At 41.2% G+C, this 24,176-nt stretch overlaps 1 protein-coding gene across 1 annotated transcript in view; it reads right to left on the reverse strand.

Annotated features, from left to right (window-relative positions):
- Positions 1 to 24,176, reverse strand: part of RGS6 (regulator of G protein signaling 6) — a 245,064-nt gene that overhangs the window by 48,787 nt on the left and 172,101 nt on the right. The window contains exons 6-14 of the mRNA XM_057366715.1: positions 22,581 to 22,632; positions 19,996 to 20,060; positions 16,976 to 17,052; positions 14,039 to 14,120; positions 13,468 to 13,542; positions 12,086 to 12,184; positions 10,973 to 11,034; positions 6,586 to 6,696; positions 3,299 to 3,424 (exon numbers count right to left, since the gene is read on the reverse strand). Of these exons, the coding sequence (XP_057222698.1) occupies positions 3,299 to 3,424; positions 6,586 to 6,696; positions 10,973 to 11,034; positions 12,086 to 12,184; positions 13,468 to 13,542; positions 14,039 to 14,120; positions 16,976 to 17,052; positions 19,996 to 20,060; positions 22,581 to 22,632 (749 nt within the window). The remainder of the gene's footprint in view (positions 1 to 3,298; positions 3,425 to 6,585; positions 6,697 to 10,972; positions 11,035 to 12,085; positions 12,185 to 13,467; positions 13,543 to 14,038; positions 14,121 to 16,975; positions 17,053 to 19,995; positions 20,061 to 22,580; positions 22,633 to 24,176) is intronic.

Raw genomic sequence — 24,176 nt, forward strand, 5'->3', positions numbered from 1 at the left:
CGGCGGGACGCGCCCCCACACGGAGCCGGCCCTGCCCGCGGAGCCGCCGCCGCCTCAGAACCGCGCGGGAAACGCTTTGAATTTAGGGAACGCGGGGCTTTGTCGGGGGCTCCGTGTGTTTACTGAATATACGACTTCTCCTCACTGCCTGAACTTCTCCTCTCCTGATGAAAACTAGGGGGAAWAACGTTGGCAACAAGTTTCAACTAACCGGGGTCAGGTAGGATATTAAAGCTTTCTGCAGGTAAAATTCCTTTCCGGCTAACTCCATGTTCAACATATGCTCACAAGCAATGAGACCCAGGGCGCCTGGGTGCATCGCCAGCTCCACAGTGCATTCCCACAAAGTGTCATGCATTTCCCACTGAGGTCTATAAACAGGTGTGCAACCTCCTTAGCCTTCGGGTGAAATTCCCATGTCCCATATTCCCACTTTGCCGTTTCTCTTTCTAGCTGACACTCTTTGAAGCTGGGGGGGAAAAAAATCCAATCCACCAGCTAGATGAACATCTCAGCAATCTCTAGATGTCTCAGAAGATTCCCAGGTCATAAARAATGTATAGTAACTCTCTGATGCCCTTTCCTATAGTTTCTTTTTTGTTTTGTTTAAAGTTTAAGTTTGGGACTTTATCTGCTATATTTTGGGCACTTCAAAAATCATCAGAGTCAAAACAAATTGTACATGAAAGATACGAACAGAGAGGAGAAAGAAARCAGAGCAAGGAAAAGAGTTAAAATAAAAACAGAGAGAAAAATATCCGGCTGGCTTTCCTGCTCCCACATAAATAATGGACAGCCAGTAAATAAGTAAGTTGCAGGGCTCAGCCGAGCCCAGGAGACTGGTGGACATGATCCTGCAAGTTTATTAGAACACAGAAACACAGCTGGAAGGTGATCTGGGAGGTCATTGAGTCTAGTCTGCTGCTGTCTCTGGCAGTGCCTCACCCAAGACCCCCACAGGGACCAATTTATCTCAGCTAGGAAGATATGGAAATAGCCCACCACGATCAGCCYTGTGATTTGGGACTCACACCACTGGGTATAAAAGCTGAATTTGGTCCCCTTGCTGTACTACTGAATTATATTCATTTCAAGGCATTCTCAAGTGCACACCTCACAAAATCTTTTCTAGTGCTACCACGCATTTCTAGGTTTTCCAGCAGTCACTTTCTCAGATCTGCCTTAAGTTCAACACGGGGGCCTATAGAGCTCTGGTCAGTGTTAATGAAGATCCTACTGATACACCCAAGAGATAATACATCCCCGCTCCCATAGTTACCAGGTATCTGGGTAGTTACTGGGCAGATAGTCCTGAAAAGATTAAATTTGAATGTCATTTTTCTAGCAAGGTGCTAAATGCTGTGCCCTCAGAAAGTTTCTTACACCTTCCCAGGGTTTGCTCACTTAACTGGAGTTGTCTACCATGCAGACACTGCCATTTGAATCAGTCTCTCCAGGCTTATGGTAACAAGAGACAGGCGCTTTACCATGTAATTTAGGTGTTTTAGTTTTGTTTCCACTTAAAGCTGAAAGAAATCCTCAGGTGATTCACTGATTCTTCAGCTTCTCTTCTCTCTCTCTAAAGGGAGACTGGTTATTTAAAGTTTTAAGCAGGCTTGCTAAAGCTATCCAATGTTAGATAATATTACCACATAAGCCAATACCATGGGAATGGTACCATAAGAATGATAGCAAAGTTCCCATTCTAAGAATGATAGCAGTGTCTTCTACAAGAGATGCAGGATTTAACCTCTCTGTGCCAGCCCACTGATTAGCCACCTCCCTCCACTACAAGTCATCTCAAAACCAAAGAGAATGTGCATTAGCAGGAGGAGCATCTCYGACTGACCAAGGCAGGAACAAGTTTGCTTTCTCATAATCAAACTTCCTCCATTTGTTTGAGTAGGATGAATGTGGGGGACAGACACTAGTCATAAAACCTGCTGGATTTCATTAGCACAACCCCAGATTTATTTCAGAACACTCATTTGAAGAGTGTTTTAATAGTGTATTAATTTTGCGCTTCATCACTACAATTTAATTGCAAATGAGTGCCACTGTACATAACCGCAGTAAGCATATGCAAGTTCAGTACCTGTTCAGCAATAAAATTTCAAGCTCATTTATATAATTAGTAACACTCCCTTGTTTCTTACAGGTTAACTTTCAGGTTTTTAAAAATAATAAAGTCCATTGAGTTTTCACTGTTTTGCTGCTGGCATGCTTTTTGTACTTCTCCTTGGACAGGGAAATCTGATAAATAGGATGGTAAGTTCCAATGTCATTAAAAATCACTTTCTGGGTTATTTCCCTTTCAGATCGTGCAAATCTTGCAGATCTTGCACTACAGTGACTATTGTTCACGTGCTTTAGTAACGTATTTGATTTTCTAAGTGGAAAAGAATGAAAAACCACAAACTCARATAGGCTGTGCAATCAGGTTCTTAGCTGGTGTAAACAGGGAATGTCAAGCCTGCTCACTACCAGCATAGGTTAAAACTCGACTGCTGCTCACTGACAGCAGATATCCTCAGCCCAAGAGCAGGCACAGCTCTGCCAGCGAACTCACAAGCTTCTTTGGCCTTCCCTGCAAATGCTCACTCAACCTTCTGGAACAGACTGCCCCAAAAAAAAAACCCATGAGAACCTGTCCCTGTACCCATCCATGTGCTGAGACACAACAAACAGCACTGCGACAAAGCCTCAGCAGTGTAATTCAGACTGTAAACAAAGAGGGGTTTATAGGCTCTCAGCCTGATGTAGGGTCACGTGGGTGTCTACAGAAGTTTCCATAATAAAAGTTTTGACTTCTTCACAACTTTAGAAGTCAGATACTCAGAATCCCCACTCAGACAGAGTCCTGTTAAGCTCTTGGACAGTTAGCAGATATTAAAATTAAAAGCAGTTGTTGCAAACCTAACTTAGTGAGTGCCAATACTCCAGCAGTTCTTAGCCACATCATTACCATACTGTTTCCCTGCCACAAAGACACATGTAAATCCTAAATATTGTCAATGAGCGCAGTAGTGATGTGCTGCATCTCATCACATCACACAAGTCTGCAAGCCCTTGCATAAGATACCTGACAACACTAGCTCTGCTAAATACTGTTTCTTACATTACTTCCATAGGTATAGAATAAGGATCTGTGGCAGTGCTATGGACCAAATCCTGCCATTCTCATCTTTATTCAAATGGGTGWTTTTAGCAGTTCAACACACGCCAAACATTGCATTTGATCTATGCAACAGAGTAGGATCGGTGCCATTCATTTAGTTCAAGTCAGCAAAGATTTCACCTGAGGTTTTCTGAGCTGAATTCTGACTCCAGGAAACGAAGGAACTGGTCTCGCCCTACTGGGTCCTTCAGCACCTCATCCATGGAGAAACCCCATCTTTTCACACGCTGCTGACTAGGTTCTTTGCTGTTTGGAGAGAGAAGGGAAAAAACAGATGGAATGTGCATCTCTGCCTGCTGTCCGAGCAGCTGCTGCTGTTTCTGCTAAGTGAAGGGAGGAAGATTATCAGATTTTTTTTTTCTCAATATTTTGTAGAATTACAAGTTAGAAATAACATAAAAAAGCTATAAAGACCAGGGTCAACATTAAAACAATAGTATTATCTGGGTGCAAAATACAGGGCAAAATAAGAGATACTGTGAATGATATGATTTTCAGGGCAATTTCTGGTAGGGTTCACGTGAAGAACAGCATACCATACTCAAATGATTACTCATTATGCACTTCTTGCATATCTCCTCAAATGTACTTTAGAATTTCTTACATGTCAAGGCAGAATTTCCCCAGCAATGTTCCCTGGGTCACTGGTGAGCTCCAGAGCATTCCTTGTGTCCCACACAGTGCTGCCTGGTCACTTGGAACCGGCTTCAGATTTTCAGATCCACATTTGCATTAGAAAAGCAGTTCCACTAAGAAGCAGCGCAGACAAAGTATCTAAAATGATTACTGGTTTGTGGTCTTTTTATTTTTCAGTGCCTCTGATTTTTGCATGCCTAAGTCTCAGAAGACTAAAAAGCATCTTCCTCCTACTCTCCATCATAATCAGACTTTTATTTTGTGTCTCAGCTGGGATACTGAGAGGCAGAGGCACTGAAAATCACACCCAACCTTTCTCCTAATTTCTTTCTTAATAGAGCCCTCCTTACATAAGCTGTTTGAATTGCTAGACATGTTGCAGAGATGCCTATGGGAAGAGGTGGTGCCCAGGAATCACAACGAGGATCCTATGAGACAGTGCATCAGAGCGTAATCTGGACTCACAAAGTGTTTGAAAGCTTCTGGTGTGATGGCGTCATACTATGAGACAGCCATTAAAACACAGCTCAGCTGCTCACATTTGTGACAGCAGAGCCATTGTTAACAGTACATATCTATTAAACTATGTGTCTCGTCATGTCCACAGTGATTCCTAATCACGGAGCCTTAGGGGACAGTGGCGATCTGTGCTGAAGACAAATAAGCCAAAGGGGTAAATAAAATGCCTGCTTTGATTTTCTCTTGGTGTAAAGGCTAAGCAGAATTGATAGGCATGTCCTCACTTGAGGAGCAGCACACTCGGGATGGCTCCTCCTGCACTCCCTCGGGAGCCAGCAGTGCTGCACACAGGGCGCCGATCCAGCCTACCTGTTACGTGAGCCAGCCTGGACATCAGGGCATGAAACCTATGCTCGGGCACAGCCATGAGTGAGCTAAGCTCAGGGAATTTCCTGCGGAATCCAGAGATCTGTAGCTGCTCTTCTTGCAGCTACTCAATGTTCTAGCAAAAAAAAGGCAAAAAAAATGGAATGTTTTCCGTGGCACTTCCTGAGTCCGGATTGCCGTGAAGGATGAACGTAGGGGCACGAGGTTGCCCATGCTCAGCAGCCAGCCCTGCCACTAGGAGTGAGAGGCTCTTTGTTTTCCTGTGCCAGGGCTCTGCTCTCCTAACTGAGGAAAAACAGCTTTGCAGGAAACACAAGGGGATCTTGGGGATCATTTAATTATTCATGCAAGTTGCAACTAGATGCAGATGCAGTGAGTTCTTTTACAATAGAGAATAAAATGGAAATACAGAGCTGTTTGTTTTTCCATCTCCCYACACTACAGCTTTCTCTTTTTCATCAGCAGGAGAATCAGTTTCCTTAACTCTGAAATCATAGCAGAAGCCAAGCATTTATTTTAAATTCCTATAAGGCTGTGACATCAGGTTAATTGTATTCTTTGGGGACACAGACATCTTTGCTGGGATTTGCAGCTACCTCAACAGATGCAGAAATAATGGATGCCTGGATTACCTTGTGGGTRAGGGTTTCTGCAGAGCAGTATTTTGCAGGGGCTGTATTTGGTACTAGCCCTGTTAGGGAGGATGGAGAAAAATAGAGAAACTAGCTAAAAAAGAAACTGCAAACAGTAAAATCATGTAAAGAGGGGCAGAGGTCAGGAAAATAATGGATTTCTGCTATTACCAGAGAAGCAGGTGAAAACAACTTTCACATCCCAAACTACTTGGTTTTTAAACAGAGCAAAAGACTTGTCCTTTTCCTGGAACACTGATTTACTATGAATTTACTATGAATCAGTTTTCTTAGGCCAAAACATCTCTAAATTATTATTCAAGAACACACAGGATTAGATTTGGCATTCTCTTATCAAAGATTTGGTAAAGTGAACTCCAAGTTCAGATTTGGTGCCMAATGGCAGCAGTTAAACACTGGAGAAGCTGCTGAGCCCTTGCAGCTGTTGGCCACAGGATGACTGAGTAGTGAAGGTGATATAAGGCATGGTAATTTCATTCAAATKTGCTGTAGGAGCTGTTAGGCATAGTGACAGACAGGACAATTMTAGCCCCTCTATGAGGATTGTGGACAGCCTGTGAAGGTAAGAGACACAGACACAGGCCAGACTTCCCATGCACCAGTGTCACATGGGCAGTTGCAGTGCTGTACTTGGCTTTATTTTTGGATAAACTCTCTTAAGTGCAAGGCATTGAATGTCCTACAGTCATYCCACTCTCTTTTCATTTATTAGACACCATAACAGAGATAAGTCAGCTTGTTCACTAGAAGGTGAGGCCCAAAATCACTCTAATTCTGAGCTGCCAAGTCTCACACATTACACGTGAGCTACATTCTTCTGGCTCCTATGCCAAACSCACTTCTGCACAGCAGCAATGGCCACTACTCTACAACTCATCCCATTTTCCAACAGTACCTTCCATGGAATTCCAGGACAGGAACAGGGCTGGAACACTGCAGGGAAGAGGAGCAGGCAGCAGTTTCTCAAGGGTCAAATGAGATGTGCTGGGAACAAGTTTGTCTTAGCAGTATCCTATAGCTGGAGGCTCCTAGACCTGAGTGTACATGTGCTTGACAGGTATGAGAAAATCCATTACCTGACTTACAGACTACCATACATCAAGCCATATGGCAGTGGAAGTGCTGAATAATTCACAGAAAACAGTGATAAACTTTAGCTGTGTTCTTGAATCTTGTAGTTACATTCAACTTCCTTTCCAAACAGGGCAGTGTGAAACAGACAAAATGGCAAGACAAGTCTCACATTAGTTAGAACTACCAATTATTTTTTACCTCATTTCAATGTCCCACAGTGCTGTATCATCACTTATCCAGGGATTGGAAGGCTCAGCAGGAGTTATAAAGGGGTCATATTCCACATACTGTTCTGTGTAGGCTATTAAACTGACAGGTAAAAAAAAAAAGGAAAAAAAGAAGAAAGAGTTTGAATGTTCAGTCACATGTCAGAGAGCTACAGATTTTGTGTGTGTGTGTGTGTGTGTGTGTGTGTGTGTGTGTGCATCTTTTTATTTATAAGGATTAGTTTCTCAGCAACCAAAGGAGACCTTTTTCTCAGTAATGATGCATGCAAGGACTTCTCTGCAAACACCCACCAGCTCACTGCAGTATTTTCCTCAACAGCAGCATTTTCCTCAAGCTTGTCTCTGCTGAGATGCCCCCAAAAGGCCTGGTGAGGCAACAACTGGATTGCTATGGCAGCACATCACCCAGAGAGCCATGGGATGAATATGAAGTGTGTGTCATCCTCTTGCAGACTTTTGCACCCACATAAATTTATGTACTGTGAGAAACTCACCTAAATAGGGTCATGGGCTGTAACTAAGGATATGCTTAAATCTTTGGAGGATCACAGTCCTGAGCATTGCCTGTAGGTCATTTTTAGTTATATTGGTGTAGCATTTAGACTAATGGCRCTATTGTAAAATACTTGAACAGTAATAATTAACTCAGACTATATTAAATTATATGCACGTTGGAAAAACACCTGGCCTTTATAGTGGCTTGCTTCATGGTGAGTCAGTTAAGGCATATAGCCTCTAATCCTCTCACTAGGATGAGATTCAAAGAGCTTTCTGGGAAAARGACTGTGCTTGCATAAATGATTCAGGAATTCCACTGGGGCTGGGGCTAGGGGCACATTTTTACAAAAGAAAGACAGCATATATGAAATTAATCAAAAGAAAATTCTTCTAGTCTATATTGAAAATACTCTAAGGCACTTTTTTTTTTTTTGCCTAGGTCTGCCAAGTAATTAACAAAGTTAATTGTGTCTCATCATACTGAACAACTAATGTACTTGCACTGTGACTGTGTCCATGCTAAACTTTACCTCTGGTCCTCCACATCTCAAAAAGGCAGAAGAATGAAAAGACCCTGTGAAACAAAGGGTCATAAAAGGCACAAAGTTTCCCTGACCTGCTCTATAGTAATTATTTCTTTTTGTTTGTCCTAGCTCTTATCATGAGGCATTAAAATCATACACTTTTGTAACCACAGCAGGTTCCCATTGCCCCTTAGGGCTCTCAGGGCTGTCTCATCTCATTTCATTAATTACATTTCATGACTGCTGTGGGTCAAGGGTTGGAGGAGGGAGCAGCGTCCAATTTCACAGAGCAGCAGCAATCCCTTAAACATCAATGAAAGAGAGGGTTGGTTAAAAAAGAAAAGAAAGCCAAAAAGGATCAATCAGGAGATAACTGCTGTGAAACCTGAATTGCTCCAAATAAAATAATAAGAAGGCATCAGAGGTGCTAGTACAAGTACTAGCAAAAAGGAAAGGGGGAAAAACTAAAATGAAACAAGGGGGAATTTTGCTGATTCAGTATTATGACAGCAGCAGAATCATTGCCTCATTGTCTAAAGGAGGCTACAGGCAGGGACTCCTAAGGGAAAGCATTTCTRTCAAAATGCAAACCTGGCCTTTGGGGTGATAAACTGTATATCCAGCAGAAGAGGTAGTGGGAACAGTTGACTGAAGGGTGCAGAGCTTGCCTGGAGAACCCAACTCAGTTCTCTCTCAGTCAAGGGGGCCTGCTGAGCATTCACATGAACTTTGAGCAGATGAAAGGATAGCACAGATTTTCATCTATGGAGCTGAGATTGCTTCTGGTAGGAAGATGCTCGTTTTTCTCCACCCATTTTGGTGATGCCATGTCTAATGACATTGTATTCACACTGCACAGTGCAGTCAGGGAAAACAATAGGTAGAATATATTGATAGTTTTGCTGAACAGTTCTCAAATCTCAATGGCTAAAACTGACAGTATGCAGGTCCCAGGTGGGGAGAAAGGATGGGGAAGAAAAAYGGTTTCCAAGGTGCATGGAGCAGCTGAGGAATGCCTGTTCCCACAGCTGGTACAGATCTGCTCCTGGAAGGGAAAGAGGGAGGGGGGGGAAGAAAATCTTTAGTAGCAAGCATTTATCTCACAGAAGCTGGAGATATCCTTTGGAGAGCCTTTCGTTTCTCTTCTGACGGACAGGGACTATCCCAAGAATAATGTGAATTAATGGAAAATAAACCAAATTGATCTATTACTATTGAAACAATATACCTTATTCCTGTAACTTCTTTCCTCTAGTGCTTCTGACTTATTTGCTTCTTGTTACTTCCCTCATCCTCCCTGAAATTGCCTTTGTGCTATACTGAAAAATTGGCAGGTGGTGCCACTGTTAGGCTTGACTGCTGAAGGGAGTGTGCCAAGAAGCYATCTCCTGTACCCTGATCTACCACACTGTCACTTAAACTGTCTCAAGACAACTGTCCCAAGAGCAGGGTCCAGCCTGAAAAACACTTGATAATAACAGACTTGACAATAACAGCACTGCCTTACACAGCAAATTTGTTCCTAATGCTTGTATTCAGTGTTTTAATGGGGCTTTCAAGGCTGCACAGGGTTTTTTCAGGCAATTGTTCCAGTCAGGTTATCCACATTCATTCCTCCTCACCAATACCCACCCCTGCAAAGCCACTGGAGCCATCAGCCCCTCTCCTTCCCTCCTATCTGCTCTGCAGTGCTCCACAGTCGGGCTGCACTTCCCACCACTCTCCACACCAAGTCCTGGGGAYGCCAATCAGAACTGCCATTCAAAGTTCATCACATAACCAAACATCTCCTCAAAAGATATAAATATCACAACCATTATTTTAATATTTTATAATTATTAATAATTACTCAGAAATACAGGTTCTTYACCCAGAGGATGGCTGAGGTCCCCAGACTCCCCATGGCACTAATCCCTCAGGCACATGATGTGACCCTTAGGACTCTCCTGTGTAGGGCCAGGAGTTGGACTCGATGATCCTTGTAGGTCCCTTCCAACTAAGCTTATTCTATGATTCTGTAATTTGATTTCGTTTTACTTTTTTCCTGATTATTATTTTGCACAGGTTTTGATAGCAACATTTTCTTCTCCAGCTTGGRAGCAATTAAAAAAGAAAAATAGAAAGCACTTTCAAAACAGGAAAATTATCACTGTCTCAGTATATTAAGGTCATTGTAAGTAAAGTCAGCACAATGACAACATTTTTTTCTTGAAGTACAAGTATATGTCCTTAATTAAAAATATCCAAAAGCCCCAAACATAAATATAAATGTGCTCATTTCAATCACACAATGTATTGTATGCAGGATTTCAGGGTGCCTCTGGATATTTTCTATTTAATTGGATACATTTTCATTTTAATTGCTAAACTTTATGAGCCAATAGGAGATTACATTGGGCCTCTCACTATTTAATTTACCTAGTTTAGAACACACATGCTAACTACAGGCGCAGGCACTGCAAAGCATATTTCATGGAGTAACCCTTCTTTAATTTGCTTAAATAAAAGTCCTCTATTATTTCTCTAGAAGGAACCAGCCCTTATCATGTCCTTTGGGTTTAACACAGTTTTGGTTTAAAAGTGATGTCACTAAGGAGCATGACTATCCCTATCTCATCTCAGTGACCACCCTGCAAATGTGTATAACTTACAAGAACCTAAGGAAAGTAGCTGTCATTCTCAATTATATCTGAGCTTGCTCTTCACCTGTTCATACTTTTCTACCAAAACTAAATACACTGTAAGTCAAATTGTGCATTGATTTGTTTCTGAGAAATACACTTCTTAAAACACTGTCTCGAGTAGTCCAGGTACAATCCCAGTGCTTTTCTTGGGGTTTCATATGTGTGCAAATGGGAGCAGGAACTGTCCCTACAACCCCAGTATGAACAGAGACATGAATACCATGTGCAACAAATGCAAACACAGCTCCTTCCCCAGAGCTGTGCCAGACTAACAAGAGATGAGCACTGAGAGTTCAGCCACAAGGGGAAAAAAAGGGTGTTTTCAAACTGAGATAGGAATGACTTTTCTAAAAATAAACCCTAGAATTGTGAAGGGATGGGAAACAAGTCCTGCCAGGGTTCTTTCTTTTGTGAATGCTTTTCTTCTGCAGCATGACAGGTCCTCATTTTCCACCTATTTTTCCTCAGCAGCAGAAAAGCAAGTACAGAAGTGTCAGCAGCCAGAAGACAGGTGGCACAGCTGGTCAAGGAGAGGAAAGGATTGATGCACAGAGAGGGGGTCAAACCTTTGTACTTGCTGCCTGCTCTGTTTTTTGAAATGCAAAATGAGAGATGAGAAAGAACGGGGAATCATCAAAATAGAGACACTCACCTTTCTGCTACTTTGGACATCTTTAAACAATGTCTCTCTATCTGCATATTCAGGAAAGTTATCTGAGGAGAGAGAAGACAAGGACTTTAACAATCCATGAGTTCCGCAGCATGCATTGACAACATCCCAACACACTATTGATTTCTCTTTCCAAAGAGCATGACAGCAACTCAGAAGGAAATGGGACCCTTCCCTAGGTATCTGAAGAAGCTTATTAACTGCTTCCAATAGAAGTCTCCATTTCCAAAGGCAAAGCCCTAGGGGAAGCTTCAGAAGACATAATTAAAAGTAGGAAAGAGACATATTTGGGGCCAAGGTTCCTAGACTACTCAGGGCGCAATAGGATCCCCTTTTTACAGCCACACTCCGCTCTCCCATTTCTCTGACTGACTGGCATCACAAGACCAGTAACTGTTTTACAGCACACTTCCACTCTACTATAATCCAGTTCTTCAGTCTATGGCAAAAAAACTCCAGAAATATAGCATTCACACTTAGTTCAAAAGACCACCCAAAAACTGGTTGCCTAAGAAACATGTTTAAAGCTGCCTTAAGTAAAATGCTGATCTAATGACTCCTGTTTGTCTTTCAGTGAGGGCTGCTTGCTGCAGCGAAGTAATTTTGAGGGAGAGCTCTTTGTGTCAGGGCAAGGATGTGTGAATTGGCTGGTCATTCCTTGGCATGATTGTGCAAATAACTTTTTCCTAGTTTCCTAAAAKCTCTGACTGTACTGTCTAACAGTCATGCACTGAATGATGCCTTTCCTCACCACTTGTCCCCAGCCTGTGCCCAGCTATGCTGCCCTTTGTCGCTGCCCTTTTCTTCAGACATGCTCAGTGAACTGGAAATTAACCTGTCCACTGGTCCACAGACAGAGTAACAGTAGGTTCAGAGGTCAGCGTTACTCACAATACCTATCACCATAGGACTGCACTGTTTAATGAATATTTACTAATRCTTTACATTAATGACCATCAAGGAGAAGTATGTGAGGAGCAGGGATAGGTAAAACATCCAGTTTTACCTGATACCTCAGATACCTCAGTAAGTTTATATGCCTTTTTTTTTCTGGTAGCAGTTCTCAGAAGAGTTGCCACACAGCCACCTACTTACTTGCTTCCGGAAATCCTCTTTTGTAGTTTTGCGCACTGGTTGGGAGGGCATGTGTACAGGGCTTTGGGGCTGAGACTCCTCTGTAACCCCATAGACTGACTGTGAGGAACCAAACAGAAAGATTACAGAAGTTTTCTGTTATGCAATGAGGAACAGCACAGTATGCAAAGCAGAAAGGTAACAAGCCAGCAATTTCCTACTCTTTATACCCATACAGGGCAATAATCATTCAGCCTGGAGCAAAATTTACAGATCAGACTGTGCTTGCTGATGCCTGCACTTGGAAGGCCTGTAGGCATATTAAGGAAAAAAATTGTTTTAAATGTTAAAATGCAGCTGATAATTKATAGGAGCTCTGAAGGCTGTGTGTGTTAGCATTTGCAGGATGAACACTGGAAGTGATCATTGAGGTGAATCAAGTGATAAAGGAAAATAYTAGAACCCAATTCTATGCTGCTGTTTTTCACTGATTTTAATTCCTTGATGTAAAACTATATACTGAAGAAAGTGCTTAACCAGGCCAAGTCAATGGGTCAAGTACATGGCAACTTCTCTAAACAAAAACCTGCAGGTTTCTGAACCTGCAGATTGCCTTGTAGCCATTCATTTTCAGCACAGATATATGCATTAAAAATAGTATTATTTGCCCTTTCATTTAGAGCTTTTGCTTTTCAGTAAAATTTCTAAGAGACATGTGAATAGCTCTGCAGCAAATGATGAGACAAAAATCATGCACCTGAGGCTGCACCAAGAGAGGTTTGGGACTGGGCATTATGAAAAATGTCTTCACTGAAATGGTTATCAAGCACTGGAATAAGGCTGCTCAGGGAAGTTACTGAGTCACCATTCTTTAAGGTATTTAAAAGACAGGAACAYAGTTTAGTGATTAAGGTTTTGAGTCACTGATTTGATATGTTTTCTTCAATCTAAATGATGCTATGACTTCATGTACACAGAAAAGCTCCAACTTCGTGGAAGTCAAAGACTCCAAGTTGCCAATGATCCAGCCTTTGAAATTATTAAGGCAGGTAAACGTCTCATTATCTGTGCCCAGRTAATTTCTTAAAAGGGGACCTAAGTATTTTTGCCAATTCMTTTTAATTTTATGGGAGTGCAGACATTTGGAACACAGAGCTCCTTAATGCCCTTCTCAGCTCTACCCATCACCCAGTCTACACCACTCATCTGGTAAAATGGAAATAATTAATTCACCAAGCATAACATAACAAAACACAACTCATACTACCAAAATTCCTTTTTTTGGTTCCTACTGAGTCTCCTATACTGTAGTTGTCAAGTATGATTTACGTTAAAAAAAAGTAAGATCATGAACCAAACCAACCCCAAAGAAGCAAAAACCAAAACCAGGAAATCAAACTGACCTTTTTCACTTTCTGTGGGTTTTTCATACGGCGACACTTTCTAATGTCCATTTCTGTGGTGTTCACACAGCCTGGCTGAAAAGATATGACAATCATGTTACTCCTTTGTTTAGGATCTTCAAGCTATTATATCTTTATAAAATATATAATTAGATGTTGTCCAAAACTCTCTYCTGAGGTTGGCTCCCACAAATTACTCTAGCTAAACAAGAGACTGCACACACCCAAGGTGTCGCCATGTCAGTTTTCAATCCACTTAGTCATAACTTTGGCACCAAAAGGAAACAAATAATGGGGGTAGCTTTTTCTAGGAAGCCTGAGCCAAACTGAGTAAGCTGCTTTTAGACCAGTAAACAATTTTCCAAAATTCCTATTTGTCACCTATTTCCAAATAGGTGCAACAAGCCCAGAACATCTCAAATAATCTTGTAGACACTTCATGTATTTTGAACTGCAAGGAAAATCCATGTGGTGCCTATAAAGGCAATGTCTTTGTGCATAGCACACTCACTAGTAATAAAACTTTCCCTGTCAAATCCTGGAAAGCCTCATAATTCAAAAATAGTTTTACCACAGGCCTGTGCACATCCCAGAATGCTCTTTCCTGGCTGTCCAAAATCTTTCTTTCTGTTTTATCTTTTTTCCTGTCGATTCTGAAAACAAAAGCATAAGTGAGTATGAGTCAATGTACAAGTCATGCTTTCTTCTTTGATACAGGTTCTAGCTGGGGTTTTTAACCCCAAGACAAAAAATTTCAGAAATCAACTTTTTTTTGTACAGCAATGTCACACTCTCACTTACAAGGCCACATGCCATGAATAAAATATCACTGATATTTTCTCCAGCATGGGTCAAAAGAGATTTTCCTATTAACATGGAAAATTTAGCAGCTGTTTTTAATCTGGTGAGGAAAATTTTTCCTGGTACCCTGCTCCCATATTCTGATTTGACAGGYTGCGAAAGTTTGTAGTTTTGTCTGTGTCAGGATACCCACCAGGGCCTGTTTGCTCCAGGTGAGGCTCTTGGCTGATGCTGGAGTGAGGTCCCCACCAGGAAACCCCATTGCACCACTCTGCCCCAGCAACACAAGACTGAATACAGATTGCAAAGGAACATCTATCCCAGACACTCCCAGCAGCAACAGCATAGGCAGCACTTATGACCACTCCTCCTTAGAGCTTTCAGCCYGAAGACTGGCTCTGCCTGTGTTCCCTGATGCTGGCAGAGCAAGGGGTGACAGCACAGGTGACCAGAGCTGAGCTTGCTGCACAGCCCCTGCAAACCCAAGAGAGACATGGCTGGGCTGGCACAGCAGGAACTCAGTAATKCCAGCCCCGATGCAGCCAGTGAACCAACTCATTCAAAGCACACAGCCTAAAGGCCATCAGAGGTTCTTCAAAGGAACTCTTGGCAGCATTGAGAAAGTCACTGATGCCTCACCCAGCTTTACATGTGAGGACAAAGTCAGCATCAGCTTGCAAGATCTACCTGCACAGGGACATGGAAGGATGAACAGCTTCCACTTCCAGAGTAGGATTGAATAAAGCTCAGTGTCCCTGTGCTGGGTTCCCACACYGCTGCAACCAGGAAAATCAAAGCTGTGAGGAAAAACCCCATGCCAGCTGTGATTTCTGACACCAGGTTCTTTCCCTGTTTTTGTTTTGGAGGGACAGTGAGCCATGGCTAAGTCTAGCTACATGTGCTAGAAATGTACCAAGAGGATAGGAAGCAGAGGACTGAAACGGAAGTTTCTGAACACCCCTCCCCACAAAAAGACCAAATTCTCCAAATTTGGCATCACTTGCTGAATTTCCCCCTTACAAGGCTGAGATGAGAAACAAACTCGGGCACAAGCTCTGCCCCACACGAAGACAGAGCAGCTGCTGTACTGCGCTGAGGACACCCAGTGCAAAACTACTTATGTGAGTGAGTCCTTCACACCTGCCCAAAGGGGAAGGTGAAGTGTACTTCAAATTTTATACCACACAATGCACACCAATTGGTGGGACTCTTTGGAGGATTCATGAATTTTCTTCACCAATACTTAGAAACTGACAATCTGGGGTGAGCACAATCTCCAAACTTACTGATAGCTCGCTATTTCACATTTTAAATTATGAAGACCCAAGCCAGTTAGATGCTCTGTGGCTGCAGAGAATGTGGGTATAGCAACATTTTGAGAAAGTGGGTATAGCAACAGGAGTCCTATGAGCAAGCAAAGATGTGGAAAGCAAAGCAAAACTTGGTAATCAGGAGGAATGTTTTCATGTATTTTTGTGTTGGTTTCCTTTTTTTTTTTTTTTTCCTTTTTAGTTAACTGTGAATTACAACGTAAATTCCAGCCCTGCATTTCTGGAAACTGAAGGCTGAACCATCACATGAACTGTGAACCAAGATGCTGAAACTAGTCAGGAAAAAAAGTTGATAGTGACCAGTTCATGCTTATGCTTCAAAGAAAACAGAATGCAAAAAAAGACAAATAACAGTGATCATAAGGAGTCTGATATTTACACTTCTTCTTAGGTAATAATTATATGTTTTAGACAGAATGTAGACTTTTGTTTTGACTTACACATTTTTTTTTTCATCTTGGCAACAGTCTTTAAGTAACTGGAAGTACAATTGCTATCCTAAGTTCTAATTTTCTCTTCCAAACAGAACCAATTCTGGTTGGATAAAATCCCTTAATTACCTTATAATTTAAAAGATAATTACCATATATTTAAATGGTACATAATTGCAATGTTATTAAGCAAAGAATTAATCAGAATTTCAAAGGGTTAATCAAAGATAGAGACATACACCTCAACCACACCTTCAATAAACGTTGTTTCTTAACATTTTTAGCACCTACTGCTGAAAGTGCAAATTCCTTCCAGTGGTGTTCTCACCTGTGATCTTCACCAACCCTTTCATTTTATAGGTGGCAACTACATGCACAAGAATGGACACTCACAGTTTCAGGTATTTGTTTGTAGACAATAGTACACAAACCCTGGACCAYACCCATTTACCAGCAGTAACACACTCAAAACATTAAGAGGCTTCATACTCTCATAGGGGAAGGTGAGAAGAAATACCTGTTGTAAATACCACCCTTACAATCACATTAAAGTGACAATATTTTTAGAATCAGAAATACTCTGCAAGCATGGAGGAACACAGATGACAAAATTCTGTTGCTTCCATTCRCACAAAGCAAAAATGCTACACAAATGTAGAAGCACAATGGGCTTGCGAATTACCCAAGGTCCCATGACAAATACAGGCTTACGAGCTCCTGACCAACATTTCCATGTACAGATAATTAAACTCATCTTTCAGATCCTGGCACAGACTTTCAGAATTGGCTCTCTACTGTTTCTAGTCTGCCAGTGATTAAAATTCACCAACACCTTCTGAGCTTAGTCACAGTAAAGAYTTTGACAAAGAAGTTTTATCTGTACAGAATCCCCTTCTCTCCACAGCTCTAAACATTGGTGCAGTTCAGTGCTCCAGGATTACTCACTTCACTTGGGCCTCTGCTTGCATGAAGATGAATTCCCACTTTCTTGCAAATGCTCTCTGAAGTCTTGCTAAGTTTTCCTGACAAAAAATGAAAACAGTGAGAACAATTAATTTCTGTAATTACAATTTCTTGAGACCACAGTTAGCATGGTGGGTATGTATTTTATTCCCTTTTTTCTTTTAGGCTGAGAAACTAAAGACATGGAAGTCAGTGTTGGTTTCAGGTGAACTATACTGCAGGCAAAGCAAGGCTGTAACACATCTTTTTGGGCTGCAACCCAAAGGGCCCTGTCAGGGATAAGTAATGGAGTGTGATGAAGACAGCTTGAGCTCTACTATGAAAAAAAAAATATGGACTTGTTCCCAAAAGATAACACTGAGAAGCTTTGTGAAGCTGATGACTTTCATTTCTGACAGCAGATGGCTGCCAGCTGCACGTTTCCCTCTCATCCTCACTTTCCCTTCCTCTCTGCACTGTTCTCCTCTCTTCAGGCTTTTGTGAAGGTGCAAAGCCTGAGCATCCCCTGCTTTGCTCAGTCCTGGCCACTGCTGAGAGCATTATGCAGCTGCACAGTGCTGAGGGCTGGGGATTGCCAGGATGATTCACAAAAGGAAATAGCTTGTTTGTCTGAACAATGAACACAGTTACTGCAAAGAATGGCTCCAGATGCAGTTCTGCTCTACAACTGAAGTAAAAGCTCTGSTACAGACCCATTGCAGAGAGCGCAGAGATCTGAACATTTGGATGTGAATGTGGCTTCACCACAGCTCAAGGTTAAACTCGGAACATGGCCAGAATTTCAGGCTTAAATGGCACCCCAAGGTTACATATCCACATGCTCCCCAAGAAAGCAGGCCTGCGAGACAATTAACAGGATGCTCCTCTCCATTACAGCTAGTTTAACTGTTTTAAATTTACACTGAAAACAAACATTTGTAATTCTGTTTTTTTTTAAACTTATCATTTTTATTTCAAGACATTTATTTCAGGCACATGCTATTTCAGTGAATAATAGGAAGAAATCTTCCTATTATTCACTTTAAACTCTTGTATAATACAAGGCATAAAGCTTGGCCGTGTTACCACCACGTCCATGTAGCAGTTTCAGTCTGTACACATGGAGGAAAACAAATGATTTACAGCTGTACTGAAATGTAATGATTTCCTAACTTTGGCTACAAGGAAGAACAACTTGTAATTATTTGTAATACAATTTTTTGTGGGTTTTTTTTCATTATTTTTATTTTGTTTTAAATTATGTTCACATGTGCCCTCTGGAGTAAATATGCTGAAGCCAATGAGACATCACTAATTGAAGCAATATTTGAATTGTGCTTATGTTTGACCAATTATAAAAAAAAAAACTTGAATGCAACTATACAAGCTTAACCATATCATCAAACCCTGCTCTACCCACTATAAATGGGGCTGGAGGTTATCCGTGAATGCTGCAAGAAGAACCTAAAAATGAGATGTCCCCGAGATGCTTTGTAGGAAGTCTGTTTTGAAGCTCCAGGTCACTGCTGATACCTATGGAGAAGAATTCTCACACTGCATCTCCAAACAGGGGTACTAAATGTACAGGGCTCCTTCTCACTCCTGCAAGCCTGCTTCTCKCACTTGTGCTGAGCTTACATCCCTTGCTGGATCTGCCTCAGCTCCCATAATGCTCAGGAAGAGTTGGTGCCATTCTTATCTGAATGTCTCTAATTAAGAGAACAAAGTTTGAATGTAGAAGTAACCTCTAATTGTGCAATGCAATATTCACAAGAAAAAGGAGAGACTGCCAAGATCTAATTATTTACCATCACTGGASCATTGCTACTCTCAGTAGGCAACARTGTGCAAAAGTACTTAGCCATWGCCTCACTGCATGTGTGTGGGAGTATGTGYGCTGCTGAAGAGCCTTTTGTTGCTTTATGATAGATCTTTGGAGTACTTACAGTTAATTGGTTGGATGCGAGCAATTTTAATAGTTTTAATAATGAAATCAACAACGTGCAGAAGACAAAACTCAGCAAAAGGACATGTAAGTGCATGCAGATTTTTATATTCCTTTCTTTGTGCCTGTTGGAGATTAGAACTCTTGGGAAATCTGAATGCATTTCCAGGGTGTACTACGTAAGTGGCAACTTTTGCATCCTCTGCTGGAAGGACCAAATGGGATGAACACATCTCTCCAATGTTCCAAAATGTAGAAGGTAAGGAAGAAGGGAAAATTCCAATCTCAGAACCCCACCCCTGYCCTAAAATATATGCAAATATATGCAATGCAAATTATTCATTGWAATAAGAATGACTACAGAAATCCACTAGAACCAACTTTGTAAACAAACCCTCCAATGAAAGGTTCCACATATAAAATTCTGCTATGACACTTTAGAGCTAGTAAACAGAAAAGGTCAATATGACAGGAAAGTTTAGCTGCTCAGAGTGCTACACTGCTGGTATTCAGAGAAATACACAGCCCTGCCCCTCCTGTCTCCATCTTCCCACTCATCTCCACCCTGCACTCTGACACCAAGGTTTGGGGTATTTTTAYTGATAATAATTCCATATCAGAAAACATTCTCTGAATAAAGTTCGGCGATATTTTTTTATACAGCATATTGAAAACATTCCAAGTCTAATATCTGAAAATTTTTGTCACTAGATGTCTCATCAACAATTTAATTGCCCAATGGTGCACCTGAAAATCCATCATTTCCAKGTGCTAAAATCTGTTTTATAAACTGGGATTTCTTAACTGGAAACAGGACACCAATCCAAATCTTTGTAATTTGCCCCAGTCCTAAAGGGCTCATTATACAGCAGATGCTTTAATGCGGGACACTGCAAAGCCAGGGATATTCATCAGTTAYTTTCCTGATGTTGTCTCCATATCAACCTTCATGCAACTCTGACAACTAAGGAAAAGATACAATAAAGGCTGATCCCAAATCACAAAACGGCAGCATTCAATTGCCAGCAAAGCTATCCCTGCACCCCCCAGCCTTAAACTCTAGCAGCAGTGTACCTACGGCTTCATAATCCGCCAGCTCCAGCCTAGCTTTGTTCTGCATGGTCCGTTTGCAAAGATAGATGGCTAGAGGGAGAAACAGAATGGAAAACAATTATAGACAGATTACTGGTAGTAGATCCTAAAAAAAAAAAAAAAAAAAAAAAAAAAAAAAAAAAAAAAAAAAAAAAAAAAAAAAAAAAAAAAAAAAAAAAAAAAAAAAAAAAAAAAAAGAAAGAAGGAAAAAAGTAGTCCAGTTTGTTTTCATCAGAAAGCAACATGAGTCAAGGAATGAGAGAGATGAACACCCAGCTGACATTGCTTATGAGTAATCTCAGAGGCTCTAAACATCTGGGGCATCTCATTTAAAAGCACTGAGAGCAGATGCCAGGACCTAACAGGATGTCCAGGAAAGGCACAATTGCYTCTTTGCTTCTGGGTCTGGTAAAAGGCAGCATTAGCAACCTGTTCCCCTAAGCAGTTGGGAATACACATGCCACAGTGACCATCCCTGTGTTTCTTTTCTGCTAAGAAAAAATAAACTTAAGTCAGCTGAGAAATACGAGTCAAATCTTAAAGGCATGATCTGAGCATTTTTTTAATATGCTCCTTACATGCATTCTTCCACATTTCAAATGGTTAAGAGAAGMCTTGTCATATTTTCACCATAGGCAGACACGACTGAAAATGATGTGGTTTGGGTTCTGTGAGTCAAGATGAACCCAGAGCACACCACAAAACCTGTCCCAGGATCCTTCTGGGAAAGACCCACCTGGATCTGCCAAGCTCACCCCATTTCCATTACAGGCTGACAAAAAGGTTCACAGCACTTTCTGGATATGCAGTCAGGTATGAACATAACAGAGGCCCAGTGCTACTCATGTAATTCTATTCTGCACTGTTTCTATAATTTTAACATCCATTTAATGAGCCAGTATTATATATTGTAACCAGAGCTGACCAGTTCATTTGTATTTACACATCTCGAGGGCAATTTCCTCTGTAAGGCACCAAATAAAGTGAGAGTCAGCTGTCTCACAGTGTTTTTTTCATGCAAGGTACTGACCTGCCATTAGCAAGYTAGTTCCTCTCCTTTAAGTGGACACATGCAAATTAAAAAAAAAAGGTATGAAGTGCTKCTGGGATTTCAGTTTTATCTGGGTCTACTGCTAGTTTGGGATTAATTCCTGGGAAGACTCCATCTGTACAGGCCTCTGATATGCAAAGTCTGATTATAAGCATATGTTAGGGGTTTCTGGGACAGATGAAAATCTGTCACTACAGAGCTCAGAGCTAATGCAGTTGAAGCTTGTCCAGCTGTGGGTCAGCTCATACTGGGCTTTATTTTGGGGTGTACTGCTCCACTCAATGCCATTGCAGCACAATAATCTGACTGCAAAAAACTATTATTTATCTGATACTGCAGGAATAAAACAGAACCTCCCTCTTCACACTGTTTTCCTGGTATTTACAGAATACCTATTAGGCACAGTTCACACAGTGATAAAGGGTGACTGTAAAATCTGGATTTTTTTTTTTTGTATAGACAAAACAGCATCGTGTTTTCTCCTACAGCATCATGTTTTCTCCTAAGCAATTCTCTCACTGGGATAGACACRTAAGTCTGTGCTAGCTCCTCTGTAGATGAGAACTGCACATGAACTTCCACATGACACACACCATTGCAGGCCACTTCTTCATCCCAGCAAATGATTTCCAGAATCCATAATGATGAGTAATTACTGCACAGGAAGGAGAGAAACCAAACTGATTATTCAGGGAGGAGCTCCAAACCAATCTTAGGTTATGAGATAAAAGGACTTCCAGAAGCTCCCATTTTATGACTGCACACATGGATACGCTTCCTCTTCCAAAAGCCACACCAGGACGCAACAATTAATTTTATCATTTAACTGTGAAAGAAATGCAGTTCTGTAAGAGAGAGCAATATTGCATGCAGACAGCTAAAAATAACAACACTGACATATTTTCTTTATGTATTATTCCTGTCTGCAGGCAGTCGCATGTTTAAAACACCATGTTGCACTTCATTAGCTCATAAACCATGCTCAGTCTTCTCTTTTACCCTATTATCTGGCAATCTTAAAAAACTGAGAAAGTAAGTCTGATGTCATSTATCAGAGAATTTTTAACTCTGTGTTGCAGTTAGTTATGTACTGGTTTATTGATCAGTCAGATGAGTGCCCAGATAAACTAAATTTTATTGATCTACATAACAGGCTCAGCTGCAGGATCAGAAGAGGTTCTCCCACAAAAGCACTGTTGGTATTGTCTAAGACTCCCAAGAATCAGTATTCTGCTTGGCACAAATCCTGCTGAAATGAGCAGGGCTATGGGAGAATGAAGGTAATGACAGGCAAAATCCTGGCCCCACTGAGCTCAATGGCTACAGCTCCATGGATGTGAGACACACCAGGATTTCAATTCATGCATTTGAGATGGGCACATGCCTGCCCCTGACACTGCCATCTGACAAGACACTGCACACATAGAGTGTAGATGGACAACTGTAATTATTTTAAGGACAATTTTCGCATCACAAAGTTTCTGTACTAACTTTCTATAATGAAATAATGTAACTCTCACCATAATCTGTGTTTTCTGGCTCCCAGCAGTTTGAAGGCCAAAAGTATGGTGCCTAAGAAAAAACACAAACATTTTTGTAATCTAAGAGATGAAAACCAATTCAGATGCAGAAAAACATTGCAAGTACAAAAAGAAGAATCACAAAATCTACCACCCAATCTCTGCCCTCAGGGGAAACAYTGTTACAGATCTTGGTAAGAGTGAGGCTGCTTTTCCAGAAAGTTATGACTATTAATATTCCTCAATGCAGGTAAACAGAGATGCTATAATGCAAGCATCTYTTGAGGAGGATGTCCAGTGTCCTGATGAAATTTTAGACACTATTGCCAGCTCAACTGAATGTGGACCTCTTATCCTCTATCCCCAGCACCTCCTCTTTCCCTAGGTATTCACAGGCAACCTGAATATTTTTATTTTTTCTAACAGCATGAGAAACCTCGTCRTCTTATCTACATGCTACATACCCCTTGCTTTTCTAGAGCTGCTACCAGTGTGGTTGGCAGACTACAAAACAATTTCCTTTTTAATTGTAACAGATGGCAGAGGTCAAAACTCAGCTGTTTAAAGTCATTCCAAAAGCAGAAGTCCTGCTAAACTTACTGCTTTTGTTTTCTATCCAGGTMTGCATATTGCAGTTGCTACAATTAATTACAGGCTATTGCTCTGTGTGACCATATTTCAGTTTTAACACGAATKAAAAATAACGTGATCACACAAATTACAGAGCACTGGCACTTTACTAGTTGCACATTGCTTTACCAGTGTAATGCTATAGATGGGCATAGGACATGAACACACAGACTATTCCTGGCCCCAAAGTACAGTGAGAAAGGGTGGAGGATTCAAACAATGCAGGGTTCGATGCTCCTCACTGATACATGTCTTCAGCATTTCAGAAGAGCTACAGTTAAAGGAGGGACTGATGTTGAGRTAAAAAGTAGCAAGAAGAGAATAATGGAAATGAAGCATGATTCTATCAGGTTATTTTTTGCAGAAAACAGCTACAGAGGTGTRTTGCAGGAAATTACAATAGGCAAAGATTATGCAAAAGTTGTGAGAAAAGACAACGGAAAGAAAAGCTAATAAGTGGTCAGTTTGATGATATGGTTTACACAGGCTTAAAACAAGAAAAATAATTTAAATTATACTGAAATGTAGCTCCTGAAGACTGCACAGGACAAGTTCTTAGAGTGCCAGTTTTTAAAACAGAGAAAAATATAGCTAAATGGGCAACCGATATTACCCCTCTTCTGTTGTGTCTTACACGACAGGAGGATCAGGACTTTCAGARAAGAAAGGGAGTTGTAATGAAAAATCTGAGTCTGAATGATGCTTTGTAACCAGAAGGTGGAGTGAGATAAGACGAGGTCTGTGATCTCCTGGGCTTCTTTTTTCACCAAGACATTGGTCACATATGATAACACATTACCACATTAGCAGCAAGCACAAGCAGCTGCAACATCAGATGCAAAGAGCAGAAATGGCTTTTCAAATAAAAACCAAAAAAGAGGAAAAATGTAAAGGAAAAACAGGAGGGTGAACAGAAGAGAGGTGTCAGAAAAGACAAGGGAGCTGGCTGGGATAATATAAGAGAAA

The sequence above is a fragment of the Malurus melanocephalus genome, unplaced genomic scaffold, assembly GCF_030028575.1.
Source record: "Malurus melanocephalus ecotype Western Australia unplaced genomic scaffold, MMel_1.1 scaffold_2, whole genome shotgun sequence".
Classification (NCBI taxonomy): Eukaryota; Metazoa; Chordata; class Aves; order Passeriformes; family Maluridae; genus Malurus; species Malurus melanocephalus.